This window comes from Elephantulus edwardii, unplaced genomic scaffold, assembly GCF_000299155.1.
Source record: "Elephantulus edwardii isolate Elephantulus edwardi_28Jun2011 unplaced genomic scaffold, EleEdw1.0 scaffold00021, whole genome shotgun sequence".
Taxonomy (NCBI): domain Eukaryota; kingdom Metazoa; phylum Chordata; class Mammalia; order Macroscelidea; family Macroscelididae; genus Elephantulus; species Elephantulus edwardii.
In genome coordinates, this window is record NW_006399771.1 from 11739232 (window position 1) to 11758773 (window position 19542).

The 19542-nt window shown below is 38.5% G+C and overlaps 1 protein-coding gene across 2 annotated transcripts in view; it reads left to right on the plus strand.

The window, feature by feature from the left end:
* Positions 1-19542, plus strand: part of PPFIA2 (protein tyrosine phosphatase, receptor type, f polypeptide (PTPRF), interacting protein (liprin), alpha 2) — a 778898-nt gene that overhangs the window by 556345 nt on the left and 203011 nt on the right. For both annotated transcript variants that reach the window (XM_006882537.1, XM_006882538.1), the window contains one exon: positions 3025-3246. In XM_006882537.1, the coding sequence (XP_006882599.1) occupies positions 3025-3246 (222 nt within the window). The remainder of the gene's footprint in view (positions 1-3024; positions 3247-19542) is intronic.

Sequence of the window (19542 nt, forward strand, 5' to 3'; positions counted from 1 at the left end):
TGCGTTCCATTTCTTTCTTAACAATTTCTAATTTTCCTTCATTCATGGCTCTCACATTCCATGTACCAAGCACTAGGGTCTGCTTACAACTGTTCCTCCTCCTTTGTATTTCCATACTTGATAGTTCTACCTAGGTTGCCCACATCATATATAAACAAAAAACCCTCACCACTGCACCAATAGGTAACATCATGATAAATGATGGAAAGACTGAAATTGTCAATTATTTCTCTTAATCTATAATCAAAACCCATGCAACAGCTAAGAATTCAAAGTCATGTTGCATTGGGGAAATCTGCTATCAAATATCTCACAAAGACATAAGTTTAAAGACTATGTTACACCTGAATCAAGTCATGCTGTATTTTCTGTCATTTCCTATATACATAAAAACTTGACACTGAATAAGGGAGACTGAGGAAAAATCTTTACCTTTGAATTGTGATATGGAAAAAAAATACTGACTATTCTAAAATTGCTGAAAGTACAAGTAAATGTTTCTTGGAAGAAGTACAACCAGAGAGCTCCTTAGAACAAGGATGTTGTTGTTGTTTGATGCCGTCGAGTCGTAGACGACTCATAGCGACCCTATGAACGAACTGCCTGAGCACTGTTCATACATAGAGTTTCTGGAGGCAAGCCATTTCAGAAGTTGATGCCGCTCCTGCTTCAAGTAGAACAAGGATTGATAATCCTTATCTCTCATACTTTGGACATACTTTTAAGAAGGTCCAGTCCTTGAAAAAGACATACCACTGGGAAAGGCAGATTAACAGTGGAAAAGAATGCCCATCTCATCAATGAGATGAATTATCAAGAGACTATAAAAATTAGCTTGATCATGATGGAGCTAGTGAAGATGGTTCAAGATAATGTAAAATTCAGATCTGTTGTTCATAAGATCACTATGAGATGTTTTCAACTTTCTTGGCACCTACAATCATAACAGTATGCATACATAAAATGCAGTTATGTCTCAGCAAGACACTACATCATCAGGTTTCCAAGGCTGTTAATTTTTTACTGAAAGGACCCCACACCATCTTTCTTCTACATAGTAGCTGGTAGACTTGAATAGCCAACCTTTCAAATGTTGTTTTTGTTGTTGTTGATTGCCTTTGAGTCAAGCATGACTTATAAGCGATCCTATGGATAAAAGGCCTGAAGACCCTCTACAACTATGCACATTTATCAAAGTTCAATTAGCATCTCTCTCTCTCTCTCTCTCTCTCTCTCTCTCCCTCTCTGTGTGTGTGTGTTTCTGACTGACAAACTCATTGCTGTCAAGTCAGCATTTACTTATAGCGTGGTTGCCGTACCCACCAGGCCGCCATAATTCTATATATACTGAGATACATTGAAAACAAAACCTGAATATTCACAGATATATTGAATCACAACAGAAAACCTTGCATAGTTTCAGCATCCTTATTATTGTATAACATTCTGTTACTTTAATATAATGCCATTTATTAAGTTTTCTATATCATTGATTGAAATAATAGCTATCATTAACTGAATGCTCTTATGTGTTTTGTGTTAAAATATGTGTGTTTCAGCACAAACACATAGTTATTCCAAACATTTATAGAATAAATATTTACACATTTATAGATAGAGAATAAATGTTTATGTTGTTGTTGTTGCTGATTGCTGTTGAGTTGAGCACAACTCATAGACACCTTATAGACAAAAGACCTGAAGCCTTTCTATAACTGTCATTGTATCTCAAAGTTCATAGGGTGTCCAGAGGCATGTTGTTTAGGAAGTAGGTGCCTCTCAGATAAATAACCAAGTGCCCCTTAGCCTAGTGGGTATGGAGGCCTACTTGTGGCCTAGAGGATATAGAGTTGTGCTGCAAACCCGAAGGCAGGCCGTTTGATTCCACCAGCTGCTCAAGGGAAGATGGGAAATTTCCTCCTATGCAATTTACACCTTCCTCTAAAAACATGCTGGAAGGTCAGCTATAAGTTGATTCAGATTTGTCAGCATGCACACACAAAAAACAAACAAAACAATATCTAATAATTACACATGCACACTCACACACACACACACAGATTGTGTGACATCATAGTTGATCTTCTAGTGGGGTTTTAGAGGTAGTAAATTGCATGGAAGAATATTTCCTATATTTCTTCCGTGGAGAAGATGATAGATTCAAATCACGTGTTTTGGGGTTTACAGCACAGTTCCTTACCACTAGGCCACCTGAGCGCCCTTATTATAGGTATGTAAACGTATGTATACCCATAGCACTAAACCACTACAACACCCTTATTTGTGTTTATAGAATAGCACATTTCAAGTTGCTCTGTGAACAAAAACTCGGCCGTTCAATTCCACCACATGGCTAGGACTAAAGATGGGTAATTTATTGCTATAAAGATTTTCAGCCTAGGAAAACCAATGCAGGACCGCTGCAAGTGGATCTGATTCACCAGCAGCTCTGTGGGTGAAAGGTGTACAGTCTTCTCTTGTGCAGTTTATAGACTCTGAAAACCTGTTGGAGAGTCAACTATGAGTCAGTCTGACTCAATGGCATATAACTACAACCTCTAAGATTATATATATGGAGCTCTGGTCACCTAGTGGTAAGGAAATATGCTGTCAACACTAAAGCTTGTTACAGTAATAATCCACCCGCTGCTCCACGTAAGAAAGACGGGTAATCACTTTTTTCCCCCCCAGCCTGTGAAAGCCCACTAGAGGGGCAAGCTTGAGTTGATTCCAACTCAATGAGACAAAATAACGTACATACAGATACATACAGATATTTCTTTTACTCCAAATGTACTGTTTTTTGTAATTGAAAATTGGTTATATGTCTTGACATTTCAATTTTGGGAGTTTACACAGAAACTTAGTTTACTTCAAAATTGTTATTTGCAAAAGGTGTTTTTTGTTTTGTTTTTGTTTTTTTACTTTTAAGCGTCAAAGATATATCAGTTGTATTTCTGAGTTCATGAATTTTAAATTACATATGAATAAAATACTAAGAACCAATTTCTTCTTTTCCTGCAGCGTTTGTCCAATGGCTCTATAGACTCAACTGATGATACTAGTCAAATAGTTGAACTACAAGAATTGCTTGAAAAACAAAACTATGAAATGGCACAAATGAAAGAACGCTTAGCAGCCTTGTCTTCTAGAGTGGGAGAGGTGGAACAGGAAGCAGAGACAGCAAGAAAGGATCTCATTAAAACGGAAGAAATGAATACTAAATATCAAAGAGACATTAGGGAGGTAAGTGATTCATAACACTTGCAGTCTTTTCTTCCTGAATGCTACCTGTGAGATGCTTTCTCCATAATTTTCCCTAATGGCATAGATTATCTACACACTTTCAAAAATATCATAATTTGGGATGAATTATATAAGTTAAAAAGCTTTTCCAGTGAGTAAAAAAATGACTTAGCCCGGTAGACCTTTAAAATATGTAGAAATAAAATATTAGTATTGAGTTTCATGTGAAGTAAAAAAAAAGTCCTAGGTTTCTACTTAATTTTTTTAAAGACTAAAGATTTAAATTTGAAATAATCAAAGATGTGCACATGATAAAATGGACTTCGATGAACTTAACATGTGGAAATATGTAAAGGCATCTCTTTAAATCATTTGTTCTCTCTCTTATTTTGGATTTATGTCTTTGAATATGAATGTGTAGGTATGGTTGAGGATATTTTTTCTTGTCTTACACTATTTTTACTAGATTTAGTGGCACTTCTATTTTTTCCAAAAAAAAAAGTATTTTAAAGTTACTATAAAAGTCATAGGAATATATGTAGTTAGCATTGCTAATTCATCTTATATCCTGAAATGAAAAGTATGAGTTTTTATACTTTCTCACACTATTCAAAGAAATCTAATTCTTTGGGTTTGGTGGTTGCTGTTTGTGTCTTTTTGTTTTGTTTGTCTTTTAGATTATCAATATTTTTAATTTTTCTAATTTTATTTTATGTCCTTTACTTTTTTTTATCCAATTAACTAATTTTGGATGTTGAATATACTCTTTGTATATAATTCTTCGTATTCTCTCTTTAGCCCATCTCATATATTAGCCTTGCTATGAAATAAAAACTTTTCAAAGTTATTATTGACCTCTGTGTTTAATCTAGTGACTGATTTTTAACTATGTGAAGGAGTTCGTACATGTCACTTTGTCCTCCATGTCACACCTTCCTTTCCTAACAGTACATTCATCTGTCTTAGTTTTTATCCATCTCTACCTGCCGTTTTCCCACGGGCTCCTTCATCGATCCTGCTCCACCTCCACCAGGAAGTACTTTCTCCTCGCTCTCTACCTTCACTCCCCTGGAAATACTTGACTCCAGAAACCTTCCATTGTTCTATCAGCACCAATTAAATACCTCTAGTTTTTTCTTTTCTCCCAGTTATCAAATGCCTATTTTTACATATCACATAACTTTCTAAAAATTAGTACCTTGAAACCTATACCCCACAAAACAGATACGGAAGTATTATGTATTTCAGTTAATGTTAACTTTAATACTCTAATTTCTCACCACATCACACACAAAATAATAATAATAAAATAAACAACTTGCAATTGTCTTTGATACTATTTTTCACCTATTGTCTCATAATTGACTCAGGTGGAAATAATACTTACATCTTCAAAATAAATCCATTATTTGACCTCTACTCATGCTCTTTATGCTTTTCAAGGTCCATGCAGTTATCTCTAACCAGATTATTACAATTAATTGAATTACAGATACAATCTTCATTAAATCAATAATTTCTTGTAAATTACAATATTACACTTACTGGTTCTCCTACTTCTACCTTTATAATCATTATCACAGTAACAAATACAGGGTATTATGTTGCAGTGTAAGTTAACTCATGTAAATTTTGTGCTTAAAACCCTTCAGCGGCTACCTATTCCAGGAAGAGTAAAACATAATGCATTGGCCTATAGGTCATGTGCAATCTTTCCTATTGTAACACATCTACTTCTCATATCAGCTACTCTTTTTCATTAGTGTGGCCTCTTAAACAAGCCAGGCATATACAAAATTCTATCTTCTCAGAGATTTCTTCCTTGACTTTACTTTTTACACACATATTCTATTTGATCTTCCTTCTTTTACTAATTTATCTCACTCAGACTGTTGTCATCTGCTAAAATGCAATATATATTTACCTGTATTGAATGTATATCTCCCAAAATACATACATTATTGTTGTTGTTATTATATATCCTTGAATTGCAAGAGACTCATAAATGACCATCAGGAGGGTTTTCAGAAGCTATAAATTCCAAGAAGAGTAGAAACGTTCTTTATAAAGACAGAAGAGGAAGAAAAGACCAAAATGGATGTCAGAAGAAACTCTGAATATTTCACTGGCGTGCAGAGAAGCCAAAGCACAAGGAAGAATTCAAGATACTAAAGAGCTGAACAGAAGATTTCAGAAGGCAGCACAGGATGACAAAGTAAAATATTACAATCAGATGTGCAGAGAGTTGGAATCAGAAAGCCAAAAGGGTCAAACTCGCTCAGCATTTTTTAGGCTCTAGGAACTAAAGAACAAATTAAAACCTCGAGTTGCTATAATCAAGGGTGCTTTAGGCAGAGTACTAAATTATCCAGGAGGTATCAAAATAAGATGAAAAGAATTTACTTAGTTATTGTATCAAAAGGAATTGGAAAACACAGAAGAATTTAATGAAATCACATATAAGCAAGAGCCTATGGTGATGAAGGAAGAAGTTCAAGCTGCTTTGAAGTACATAGCAAAAAAAAAGGCCCCAGGAATAGGTGGTATACGAATTGACATATTTCAGCTCACAGATGCTGCCCTGGATGTGCTCACCAAGTTGTATCAAGAAATCTGGAGAACAAATACTTGGTCAACTGACTGGAAGAGATCTATATTTGTTCCCATTCCAAAGAAAGGTGACCCAACAGAGTGTGGAAACTATAGAACAATATCATTGATTTCACATGCAAGCAAGATTCTGCTGAAGATTATCCAAAAACGACTGGAACAGCACATCAGCAGAGAACTGCCAGAAGTCCAGGCTGGGTTTAGAAGGGGCCGTGGTACTAGGGATATTGTAGCTAATGTCAGATGGATGTTGGCTGAGAGCAGGGAATACCAGAGGAATGTCTATCTGTGCTTCATTGACTATGCAAAGGCATTTAACTGTGTGGACCATAACAAACTGTGGCTGACTCTGAGAAGAATGGGATTTCCACAACATTTGATCATTCTAATGCGAAACTTATACTTGGACCAAGAGGCAGTCGTCAGAACAGAGCAAGGAAAAACTTCATGATTCAAAATTGGGAAGGGCATACGCCAGGGATGTGTCCTGTCTCCATACCTTTTCAACCTGTATGCAGAAAAGATCATCCGGGAGGCTGGGCTCTATGAGGAGAAATGCGGCATCAGGACTGGTGGAAGATCTATCAACAATCTGCGTTATATGACACAACCCTGCTTGCTGAAACTGAGGAGGACCTGAAGCGCTTGCTGCAGAGGGTCAAGGACTGCAGCCTTCAGTAAGGCTTGAGGCTCAATGTCAAGAAGACAAAGATTCTCACCACTGGACCAATTGGCAGCATCAGGATGGATGGTGAAGAGATTGAGATTGTTCACAGCTTTAGTCTGCTTGGCTCCACAATCAACACTCTTGGCACCAGCAGCCAGGAAATTAAAACATGTATTGTGTTGGGAAAGTCTGCTGTTAGGGTCCTGTCTAAAGTACTCAAGAGCAATGGTGTGTCTCTGGAGACTAAGGTGCGTCTGGTACAGGCCATGGTCTTTGCAATCACTTGTTATGCGGTTGAGAGCTGGACAATGACCAGGGAGGACAGAAGGAGAATTGATACTTTTGAGCTTTGGTGTTGGAGAAGAGTGCTGAGGGTGCCATGGACTGCTAAGAAAACAAACAGATACATCCTGGAGAAGGTTAAATCGGGCAGCTCCTTGGAGGCAAGGATTCTGAGGCTTAGTCTGACATACTTTGGTCATGTTGTAAGGAGAGACCGGTCCTTGGCAAAAGATATCATGCTTGGGAGGGCGGAGGGCAGACGCAGGAGGGGAAGGCCCTCTGGAAGATGGATCGATTCAGTGACTGGGGCATTCAGGATGAGTGTGTCAGAGACTGGCACAGGATAGAGCAGAGTTTAGAGCTATTGTACATAGGGTCACTATTAGTCACAAGCGACTCGACAGCACATAACAACAACAACAACAACATACATTCCAAGGAAGGAGATTGCTCATTTTTCTCCTGCAGAGCAGGAGAATTAAACCACTTATCCTTGAGTTGGGAGCCAAACTCTTTATGCTCTAGGCAACCAGAGGGACCCTCCAATTATTGTTGTTCTTGTTATGTAGGTCATGTTAGCTGTAACTTGTAGCAACACTATGAACAATGGCTCTGAATTTTCCCTTATTGTGAGCCAATGTTACCATCTGACACACCTGACAACATTACTGCAGGCACTGTGTCAATCAATTCATCTTACCCAAGCTATTCCTCCCCTGTGCTGCCCCTCTACCCTTCCAAACATAATGGCCTTTTCAAGAGGCTGGCCCTCCTGACAACATGCCTATAGTATGTGAGATGGAACTTCAAAATCCTTACCTCCAGAGAGCAACCTGGTTTTACCCTCTTCAGAACTGACCAATTTGTTCCTTTGGCTGTCTGCAGTGTGTTCAATACTCTTCTCCAGCACCACAACTCAAAGGCATCTATTCTTCTTTGTTGTCTTTATTTATTGTCCAGATCTCAAATATATAATAAGCAATTGAGAAGACCATGACCTGGATCAGGCACACTGTGTCTCTACCTGACCTCATTATTGCACTTTAGCATTTTGGAGAAGTGCTTCACAACAGATATTCCCAAAACAATGTGTATTTTGATTTCCTTACTGCTGGTGCCAGGAGTGCTGATTGTGGATTTATAAAAATGTTAACAACCTTAATCCCTTCTCCGTTTATCAGGATAGAGTCAATGGTCCCAGTGGTGAGGATCTTTATTTTCTTGACATTGAGATGCAGTCCATACTGCTGCTGGTCTTTGTTCATTAATGAGTTTTCATGACCACTTCAATTACATATAATTTTTAAAATATATCATTGCCACTGAGTCAGAACTGACCCATCACTGACCCTCCATTGGGTTTCCAAAACTATGTATTATACAGAATATTGTCAGTCTTCTCAAATCAAGTGGACTTGAACCACCAGAGAGGCATGATTATTGAGGTAGTAATACAACTTTCTAGGGAAAACCACCAGAGTTCCCTGCAAATAGGGTGTTGCTGTAACATTTTATCTCACATTCTGAGGGACAGCATTCTTGGATAAAGACATTACACTGGAAAATGTATGGGATAATTGAAAGAAAGGAAGACCCTCAACAGAAGGATTGACACAGTGACTACAGCAGAAGGCTTGGGCATAATAGCCAGGAAAAGGCAAGTTTCTGCTCTACTACCGATCTGATTAGGGTTGCCATGAGCCCTAGTTGATGGCACCTCACAACAACAATAGGGAGAGGAGAGATGGGAAAATATTTTAAGTTGAGGCTGAAGCTATTCAAAATTTGAGGAAAAACAAAAACCTACAGAACGAGAACATTATCAATGCAATTTACTAGATCCAAGTCACCACCAGAGTTCCCTGAACATTAATATATATGAGGGGTTTTATTGTTTTGTAGCCTACTACCCTGTGCAGTATTTTTTGTTGAAAAATATGATGCTTATAGATGTGTATGATATTATTACATACCTTCTGGTCAGGACTCACCCATAGCTGCTCTTCCTCTCCACCTCCAGCAAGTTTACAAATGCAGTAAATTGGATTGGTATGTGTTTGCCCTTCTGTCTTGAATGGACTAGCTGTTGAAACTCATGATCAGGGGATGGCAGGGCAATTTCTTCCCACTAAGCCATCAGGAGGTTGGTATCAAAAGAAGCCTTGATGATACATTGGTTAAGCACTTGGATTCTGCATGGCTGCTAAAGAGTGTTTATTGATTTGAACGCACAAGTTTCTCCACTGGGAAAGAGGTAGCATTCTTCTTTTTTGAAAGATTACAATCTTGGAAATCTGTGAGACAGTTCTATCTCTACTCTCCCATATGACAACTTGACTGTGAATTGAAATGCATTTGGTGTCAATGATTTGGCAGTAAACATCAAGAAATAAGAATGAGTTTGGAATCTGGCCAAATATTATATATATAGTCTCAAAAAGAGATTGATGTTCTGGCAAGAAATGGGCTATTGACAGCATACTGTGCTTTCTATACCTTTACAAATTAGTACTTGTGTGCATCTCTCCTCTCTACTCCCTTCTACAACCCAAATTCAGCAAATACATAAATTTTACGAAGTATTACCTCTCTTTTGTATCACTATTAAAGAATTACTAGGAGCCCTTGGATCCAGTCACTTGGTAGGACTCTGAGGAAAAGCTCCTTGGTTCATAGCAGACACTGAGTCTCACAAAGGGCAAAGGAAACCCCAACAAGCCGAGGGGCAAGATGTCCTCATACGCCACAAGAAGAAGCACCTCAACTTATCTGTCACCTTTGCCAAGTTCTCCAAGAAGAGCTTCAAGACATGAAAGACTATGCCTGCAAATGAAATGTCAAAGTTTCAACAGAAGGCAAAAACTTACAAAGGATGCTATGACAGGGAGACGAAGAATTACTTTCCTGCCAAAGGCAATAGTAAAGGAAAGAAACACGATCTAAATGCTCCAAAGAGGTCACTGTCTGCCTTCTTCCTCTTTTGTTCTGAACATTGTCCAAAGATCGAAAGTGAACACCCAGATCTATCCACTGGGGATACTGGGGGGTGGGGGGATGGGAGGGAAGGTGAAATGTTAATCAACCAAAGGTAAACAATGTAAAAATAGGAAACAGCTAAGCTAAGGGAAAAATATGAGAAGGATATTATTACATACCATGTTAAGGGCAAAAGTAAAGCAAGGAAGAAAGTCCTGTCTTACCAACAGACTCCAAGAAGAGTTAACCAGAAGGTGAAGAAGAGGAGGGAAAGGAGAAAGATGAAGAATAAGTAGCTGGTTCTTTGTTTGTTTTTGTTTTTGGTTTTTTAATTGAGATTTTAGTGAAAGTCTATAAAGAACTTGGATTTCCACTCATTCACTGTTGCACATTTCCCTCCTTGCCCCCTCCCCCCAGTTCGCTTTTTTGGTTTTTTTTAAAGATTCTTTCATTGTTATACAGTTGCTTCCCTCCCCCCAGACCACTTTGCTATGCAGCCCTTATTCTGGGCTCTTTCATTGTTTAGCAAAGAATGTGAATTCAAGTGCAGCTCAACATTAGCTTGAGCATAAAAACTGTACAGAATGTTGTATTGCTTGTATATATTCTTTGTGGAGAAAATAAGTTTGTAGCTTTCTGAGAGGCCACTACCTAGTAATACTTTAAAACTTCTGGTATTGAATGCTTCTAAATATTTAATAGTTCTTTAATTTCTTGGGTATGGTACAGAGCAGACACCTAGAAATATAGTATCAATAGTAAATTTTCAGGGTTTTAGGATATTGATTAAAAAATACAACAACAAAAAGTTTTTAGTAAATCAGTATAAAAGAAAAGTTTTATTTGTAAAAAAAGTTTTCTAAGAAATTATGTGTATTTAGAAATAAATCACCAGGATTGCTGACTCATAAAACAACAGAGTAAATTCTTAATTTTTTGCTCTTCTGGGTGTTTTTTTTTAATTTTATTTTTATTTTCTTATTCCTAGAGAGTTATCAGTTTTCCTTTTAATTTTAAATGTGTTTATCTATTTCATTCATGCTTATCTAACCTTGTGTCATTTGCAGGTCATTATCCAACTCCTTATTTCTTATTGCTCATCTAAAAATAACTCTTTGATTCTGAAACTCTTTAGATGTAGGTGAAAAAAAGTCCAGTCAAATGGAAAATGTCATTTCTCTGATGCCAGGTTTTCTTTCATTAAAAATCCATTGGTATGGATAAGGTGTTCTATCTTATTATAGTCTCTGAAAGAATAGCTATTCTTATCTGCTCCGTATTTTTTATGTAGCTGTACTTTTAAAGTTTCATGAAAAAGGAATATTTCTTCATCATCCACCTTTGAAAGGGAATGGCAACCACAATGCTTTCAGAGCCAAAGAGGATGTTTAACTGTGTGAGGTGCCCGTGCAAGACAGTAGGCAGTGGTGGAATGAAGGCAAACTGTGCAAGGAGCCCATAGTGTAACTGTGCAACTCACTTCATTTTTTTATCTTTCTAAAGAAAAAAGAACTATTTCTGAAAACATCCAGGATTTGGGCTATAGACCCAAATATCTGTGCTCAAGGGATTTTTAAGCTTAAATCAATATGAAAGATTATTTTGATGCTGTTGTTGGGGGTGCCATCAAGTCGAGTATGACCCAGGGCTGTATCAGATGTGAACCATGTCCTATCCTGTGCCATGCTCACACTTTCTAACACATTCAAGTTCTTTGAAGTGGTCACTGAGTCAATTCATCTGGTTGAGGGTCCTCCTCTCTTTCACTGACTGTCCACCTTCCCAAGCATGATATTCCTCTCCAATGTCCCTACAATATGCCCAAATTATGTGTTATCATCTATGCCTCTAAGGATCTCTGGTTTCATTTTCTCCAGGACATACTTGTTCTTTGGACAGTCCATGTTATATTCAGTACTAATCTCCAAGACCATAGTTCAAAAGCACCAATTCTTCTATGAAACTTATTCATTGTCCCACTCTCAGATGCACAGCTAGTGGTTGAAAAGACCATGGCATGAATCAGGCACACTCTAGTCCTAAAAAAAAGACATTATTTCTCTTCAATAGTTTGAGAGGTCCCTGACTACAGACTTTTACAGTACAATACGTCTCCTGATCTCCTGACTGGTGCTACCAAAGATTTTGATTGTGGATCCAAATAAAATGAAATTGTTGACAACTCCATTCCCCCCCCCCACCCCATGTATCATGACGTTGCCTATTGATTCAGTATGAAGGATTTTTATTTTCTTGATTGAAATGCAATCCATTTTGAAATCTATAATCTTTGATCTTCTGTAGCAAGTGCCTCAAGTCCTCATTTTTGGCAAACAAGTTTGTGTCATGTGCTGGGAGTCAATAAATATGAAGGGAAATAGGAGCAAGTATTCTTTAATAATTAGAACATGTAAGGCACAAAGCATAAATGTTGGGAGACTATTAAATGTTAAACATTAACAAAACTGAAAGAGGAAATCGACAACACTACTATAGTGCTGGGAGACCTCAATACACCCCTCTCAAGAAAAGATAGAACTACCAGAAAAAAACTCAACAGAGATACTGAAGAATTAAATCACACAATAAACCAACTTGACCTCATAGATATCTATAGACTAATGCACCCCAAAAAAGTGCAGTATACCTTCTTCTCCAAAGTGCATGGAACATTCTCTAGAATAGATCACATTCTAGGTCACAAGGCAAGCATCAGTAGATTCAAAAACATAGGAATAATACAAACCATCTTTTCAGACCATAATGCCACAAAATTAGAAATTAATAATAGGATGATAAAGGAGAAAAAACCATACATTTGGAAGCTGAACAACACCTTGCTTGAACATGACTGGGTAGTAGAAGAAATAAAAAATGAAATAAAAAAGTTTCTTGAAGCTAATGACAATGAAAACACCACTTGCCAAAACCTCTGAGAAGCAGCCAAAGCAGTAATCAGAGGTCAACTTATAGCAATAAGCAAACACATCAAAAGACAGGAAAAACAGACTATTGACTCTCTAACCCAATATCTCCAGCAAATTGAAAAAGAACAGCAAGAAAACCTGACACCCTTTTAAAAAACTGAAATTATAAAAACTAGAGCAGAAATAAATGAAATAGAAAACAGAAAAACAATTGAAACTATCAACAAAACTAGGAGTTGGTTCTTTGAAAAGGTCAACAAAATCGATACTCCACTAGCAAAACTCACAAAAGAAAAGAGAGAGAAGACACAAATAATCCGAATAAGAGATGAATCAGGTAACATCACAACAGACCCACTGGAGAACATTATGCTGAGTGAAATATCCCAGTCACAAAAGGACAAATATTACATGATGCCACTGTTGTAGAATGGGACTGTCCTTGCGGTTGGGGAGAGACTGAGTAAGATGGGTTCAATAATGTATACTGCACTGAAACAGAGGAGGGATAAAACTGTTTAAAAGAGATATATAACTGTATTTCTGTCATCACAGGAGACTAGAGCGAGGGCTACATGGTGGAGGGGACCTGGGGGAGGGTTTGTAAAACAATGAAAGAATCTTTTCTTTTACTTTTCCATAATTTTTGACTCATGTACTTATAACTTGTTAGTCAAATTTGTGTCTTCTAGGTTGCAACACCCCCATGATACATCTTCAAGGATATGAACATGTACGGCCAAGCACAATCAATAAGAGTGCATCTAAATCCCAAAATCAATCTCCATAATAGTCTATGTGTTTCCTACTGCCAAAGGGGCCCTTTAGAGTAGTGAGAGAAGATCTTCACCCTGAAACCCACAGCGTCCCTTTTCAGCAGGAAGTAGCTAAGAGAATACGCCATCCCCTTTTCCTTATGACTCAGGGTGAAGTCTCTCTCAGGGAGGAGTGATAGGGAATAGCAAAGGACACACTGACAAAGAAGATTAATCAGAACTGGCTTTGACAAGCACTGTGGCATTTGGACAAGAACAAACTGGGAGGAGGGTAGAGAGAATAGTGCAACAATGAATGAATGGAAACCCAAAATCTCTGTAAATGTTTATGAAAATTAATAAAATATAGAAAAAAAATAAATGGAACACATGAACATCATTAGTCTAGGCATTAATGAGATGAGATGAACTAGCTTTGGTCACTTTGAATCAGATAATCACATATTAAACTATATTTGGAATAAGAAAAAGCAGAAGAATGATGTTTTTCATTTGTAGTTAAAAAACCCAATTTCAAGTCCCATCCTGAAATACAGTGGTTTGAGTGATAGTATACTATCCTTACACGTATAAGGAAGGCATGTTAATATGACTATTATTCAAAGATATGCTCCTACAGCTCAAGCCAGAAAGGAGGAAATTGAAAATTTTTACCAAATCTTGCAGTCTGAAATTGACCAAACATGCAATTAAGATGCATTAATAATAATAATAATTGGTAATAAGAATGAGAAAGTTGTAAACAGCCAAGAAGGAATGGGAGTGGGAAATATTTACTTGTTGCCATAAATGAGGCTGGAAAATAGAATGATCAAAATTTGTGTGTTCAATCATCTATGCATAACAAATACCTTTTCTACAAAAACACAGTGACTGACTTACACATGGACCTCACCTGATGGACTGCATAGGAATCAGATTGACTACATCTGTAGAAGCAGTCACTGGAGAAAGACTATTACAGATACTTTCTATTTTTCTATGGAGTCCTGTAGCTTGTTAGATAGATATGCTTGGCGGCAAATTGAGAAAGTTTGTCATTTATACCCTTCAACAGCTCTAAGAAAGAAAAATTAACAGACTACTTCCATGAAGATTTGTATCAAAAACATTGTGTTAAGTCCTGTTCTGTCCTATAGACCAAGACTCAGAATCAGCTGATAGCAATGGGTATCACTTTGTTTTCTATTTTACTAGTTTTTTACAACTGTCCTATAGGGAAGGTAAGTTTTAGTTACCCTCATTTTTTAGTACGATGTAAATTACTTAGTAAAATCTCGGACTCCCAGGTCATCCTGTCCACAGCAGAAGAAACAGGGTGATTCTGCATACAAAGCCCATGATACCTCCAATCTGATATTCCTTAATAAAAAATATCCAGTACATAACTGGTAGCAACTATGTGAGAAAGTAAAGTTGCAAGTTTAATTTAAAATTAACAAAGCATTTCCATCAAGGTAATTTTGACTGATAACAATCCTAGACAACACGATAGAACTGTTCCCTTCTATCATAAGGCAATTATCCTGAGGATTCTTTCTACCTCAGTAAATATAGTAAGTGTGTATATTGTAAAAGGTTAATGTTTAATTCAGAATCAATCTATTTTGTTCCAGAATCACTATGGTAGCTAGACATCATCTTGTTCATCTATTACCAGCAGATAGGAGTCCAGTGGTTCATGGAGACAATTCGTTCTGTAGAGTTCTATTCCCTTATTCTTGGGATTCCTGCCTTCACATTTGCTTCACATGAGAGTGATGGTTTGGTTATATATCATATAGATTCTTGAAAACTCTTAAGACCCTGGACAATACTTACCAGACTTGAATATAGAATATAAACGTTATCAAATATACAAAGTTGCTAACGTCTCACCTGACTAGAACCTCAAGTTTTTAGATTAAAATTAATCCCAGATGATTGTTTAGGTATATATAAACACACATCCCACACACACATATTTCAGTTCTCACTTTTGCAAGGTTGTGAAAGACCCCAAACTAGGGATTTTCCCAGACCAGGCGCGACCCTGAGCAACTCACACCAGATCCACTCGCTGCAATCACAAGAGGCTTTATTGACAAAGCTTCGGGACAACTTGTATCTCATGCAAGAGACAGGGAAGTTGACCCCGAGCCCAAAAAAGCAAGGGAATTTATACAAGGTCTAGGGGTTCTTTGGCGTGGAATTCGCTCATTGGCTCTTTGGAAAAGGAGAAGTTCAATTTTAGGTCAGTTACCTGCTGCTGACGTTAGTTAAAATATGGTTTTTGCCAGTAATTGTTTGTTCAGTTTGTGGTCAGCTAGTTCCTGGAACATAAACATTCACACAAGATCAAAGGTATCGGTTTTTACAATACTTGGGTGTGGGGACATTGTTTAAAAAATTTTCCTTTCATTCCCCACTTCTTTTAGTACAAGGTTCTCATCATAGAACCAAGAATCTCTGGAGGCAGTATCATTGCAGTCAGGTTCTCTCATATTTTGATACTGTTGTCTTAGAACCATTAATTGAACAGTACTGATGCGATCTTTAACAAAGGTAACAAGCTTATTTATAATACAAGGCCCAACTAGCAACAATATAAACAAGAGTATCAAAGGACCTATAAGGGTAGATACAAGAGTAGTTAACTATGGGGACTTATAAAATAAGCTCTCAAACTATGTTTGCTGAGATTCTCGGTCTCGTTTTCTTTTGTCTAACCTTTCCCTTAGCTTTTGCATGGAGTCTTCTATTACTCCTGAATGGTCAATATAAAAGCAACATTCTTCTTTTAGCGCAGCACAGAGACCCCCGTCTTTGAGGAACAATAAGTCTAGTCCTCTCCTATTCTGTAAGGTTACCTCAGATAAGGAGGTCAGAGTTTCTTTTAGTCGAGTAATTGATGACTCTAAAGCCTGAAGATCCTCATCTATGGCTGTTTTTAACTCATGGTATTGTTGTTGCCCATAGACAAGTGCTGAAGTCCCTGTACTTATTCTTGCAGCTATTCTTTCTATTCCTAATAAGACTGCTAGGGTCACAGTAATAGGTTCTCTGCGAAAACGGCGCTCAGGTGCATGATCAAATTCATTAACAAATTCATTATCAGGGTGATAATATACCCGGGGTATCAGATAAATTAATACACAGTAATCAGAATTAGAATAAAAAACAGCTAAAGAGACACACGGCGTTAATCTAGTATTGCAGGCCCACTAATATCCGGTATTGGGGACTAAGTATCCCTTAGAAAGGGGCACTTGGGTAGTGGTGTTACATAATGAGCGAAGATTGCTAGGAGGGTTCCTGATACAGGTTCCAGTTCCTGAAATTTCAGTTAGAGTTAACTTTGTCTCAGTGTCCCAAGTGCAGTTATTATGTTCAGTGGAGTTTTTATATGTTCCTGCCACTGCGATACTTTCATAGTAAGGCGGGTTGGTGGCTAAAATAACTAACAAGAATCAGTGATTTGGGGGTTGGTATTATTTAGGGCACTAAAAGCTCCTTTAATTAGATTGAGGAGACGGTCCCTTGTAGAGGCGGGTTGTTTTTTTAACCTCTTTGGTGGTGTGAGTGAAGTTAAGGTAGGTTGGCTCTGGGTGGGACAGGAGGCGATTCCTCGGCTGGGGAGAGCCCCGCCAGCACAGGATTAGGTCCTATTACTGTACTCTGTAGAGGACGATCAAAGAGTATTATTATAAATGATAGCCCATTATTATAGTTTTCTTGGTAAGGCCTGATTCTTCACCAATATCCTGACTGCCATTGACGGGCTTTTTTGCCAGGATCTGTGAAAGAGATTTTTAGGGGGTGACACTAATTACTACCTGCAGCTCTTGCTTGTTTAATGGAATTGGGATTTCTCGGGCTAACTCCAGAGTAGTTAGCTGTTACAGTTATGAAATCCCAAGAGGAGGAAGGTTTCCAGTAAGTATTCCCAGCTGTTTCACATTTCCACCTTCGGCAATAGAAATCACACTGTCCCCCCAAACATATGAGTTAGCCCTCGTGTATTCAGGTCATGCCCTGGACAGACGTAGAAAGTGAACCATCTTAGGTTCCCTCTCTGTCTCTGATTTCTACAACCTGCTCGTCCTCCGAGGAGGGCAGGGGCTAGAAGGCCTTGAAGGTCATGGGGAGTGGGCCATGAGGGAGAAGTGGGTTTAAGGGTTGTTTCTACATCCCAGCCTGCAGAGGCTCCATGGGCTAACTTACAGAGGTCAGGGTACAGATCTGGCCACCAGGTCCAAGGGGTAACGATTGAAGAGATGGACCATACAATGTTCCCTGCTTGAGATTGGACTACTCAGATGAGGTTGTGAGGGGCGTGCGGGTTGCGGTTACTTGCGGCTGTCTCGACAAAGGCGCAAACAAAAAAGGATTATCAGTCCTTTCCAGAGTCCACTGGTCATCTTTACTGGTCAGAGCTGGCTTGACATGAGAAGCATGGACCCAAGCTGCTGCTCCATCTACTTTAACAGATGTAGGGGTAGTCAGCAGCACTTGATAGGGTCCCTTCCAGTGAGGCTCGAGATTGCTGGTCCAGTGCCAGCAGATTAAAACTTTATCTCCAACCTAAAAATTGTGCGGGAGGGGAGGCAATTTATCATTATAAATCTCTTGAAGCATTGGCCAGGTTGTCTTTTGGCAGGTTTCTAGAGCTTTCAAACGAGTCATTAATGACGCAGAATCAGTAAAACTGGCATCATTGTACTTCACATTTACACTAGTAAGAGGGGGTGGTCCCCCATACAGGATTTCATAGGGGGTAAGTGAAAGGATCCCTGGGGGGTTCCGCACACGAAACAGCATGAAGGAAAGGAGAGCAATCCAATCTTTTACACCAGTCTCAATAGCTGTTTTAGTTAAGGTCTCTTTTAGAGTTCTATTCATCCTTTCTACCTGACCTGAGCTCTGGGGTCTATAAGCACAATGCAATTTCCAATTCACCCCCAGTTGTTTGGCCAGTCCCTGACTCACCTGGGCAACAAAGGCTGGGCCATTTTCTGACCCAATTACCTTGGGTATCCCAAACCATGGGAAAATTTCTTCCAGGATCTTCTTGGCTACCACATTTTCAGTCTCCTGCTTGGTGGGGAACGCTTTGACCCATCCTGAAAAGGTATCTACAAATGCTAGCAGATACTTATAGTTATAAACGGTGACTTTTACTTAAGTAAAATCCACCTCCCAGTATACCAGGTCTGTCTACTCTCAGCCTCTTACCGGCTGTCTCAGCAGCGGTCTTGGTTAAGGCACAGGCTTTGCAGTTTTTTACAATTTCTTGAATGATTTTATTTAATTTTAATATTCGGAACTCAGAGGTTTTGATAAGGGCTTTTAATTTCTTTGCTTCTAAGTGGGTCAGATAGTGTATTTGTTTTACATGCTCTCTACTTTCTTTCTAAGGGAGAACTTTTTTGTTCTCTTGGTCTATTATAGCTCCTTCTGAGTTCTTATTAGTCAATCCTAAGCGAGACAGTTCTTGTTCATCTTCTTCATAATACTAAAAACTAATATCAGACGTTGGGGGCCACCAGAGTTCACAGATGTTAGTAGATAATGTCGGGATTCTCTCTGGTGCTGACTTGGTGGCTTCATCCACCATCCGGTTCCCTTTAGCTACAACATCCTGATTTCACTGGTGCCCTGGACAGTGCATGATGGCTACTTTCTTTGGCAGGTGTATAGCATCTAACAGTTCTAGGATCTCTTTTTTTGTTTTTTACTTCTCTCTCTGCTGAGGTAAGAAGGCCTCACTGCCGGTAAATGGCTCCATGGATATGGGCTGTGGCAAAAGCATACTGACAATCTGTATAGATATTTATAGCTTTTCCTGCTGCTAGTTTCAACGCCTGAGTGAGGGCTATTAACTCAGCTTTTTGTGCGGAGCTTCTTTCAGATAAGCTGTTGGACTAAATAACTTTCTTCCTGTCTACTACTGCCGCCCCAGTGACCCGCTTACTGTTCTTTACGAAGCTGCTGCCGTCGGTGAACTAGGTTGGGAACCCGGGCCAAGGATGATCTCTTAGGTCTTTCCGGGTGCTGGTTTCTTCTGCTAGAATTTCAT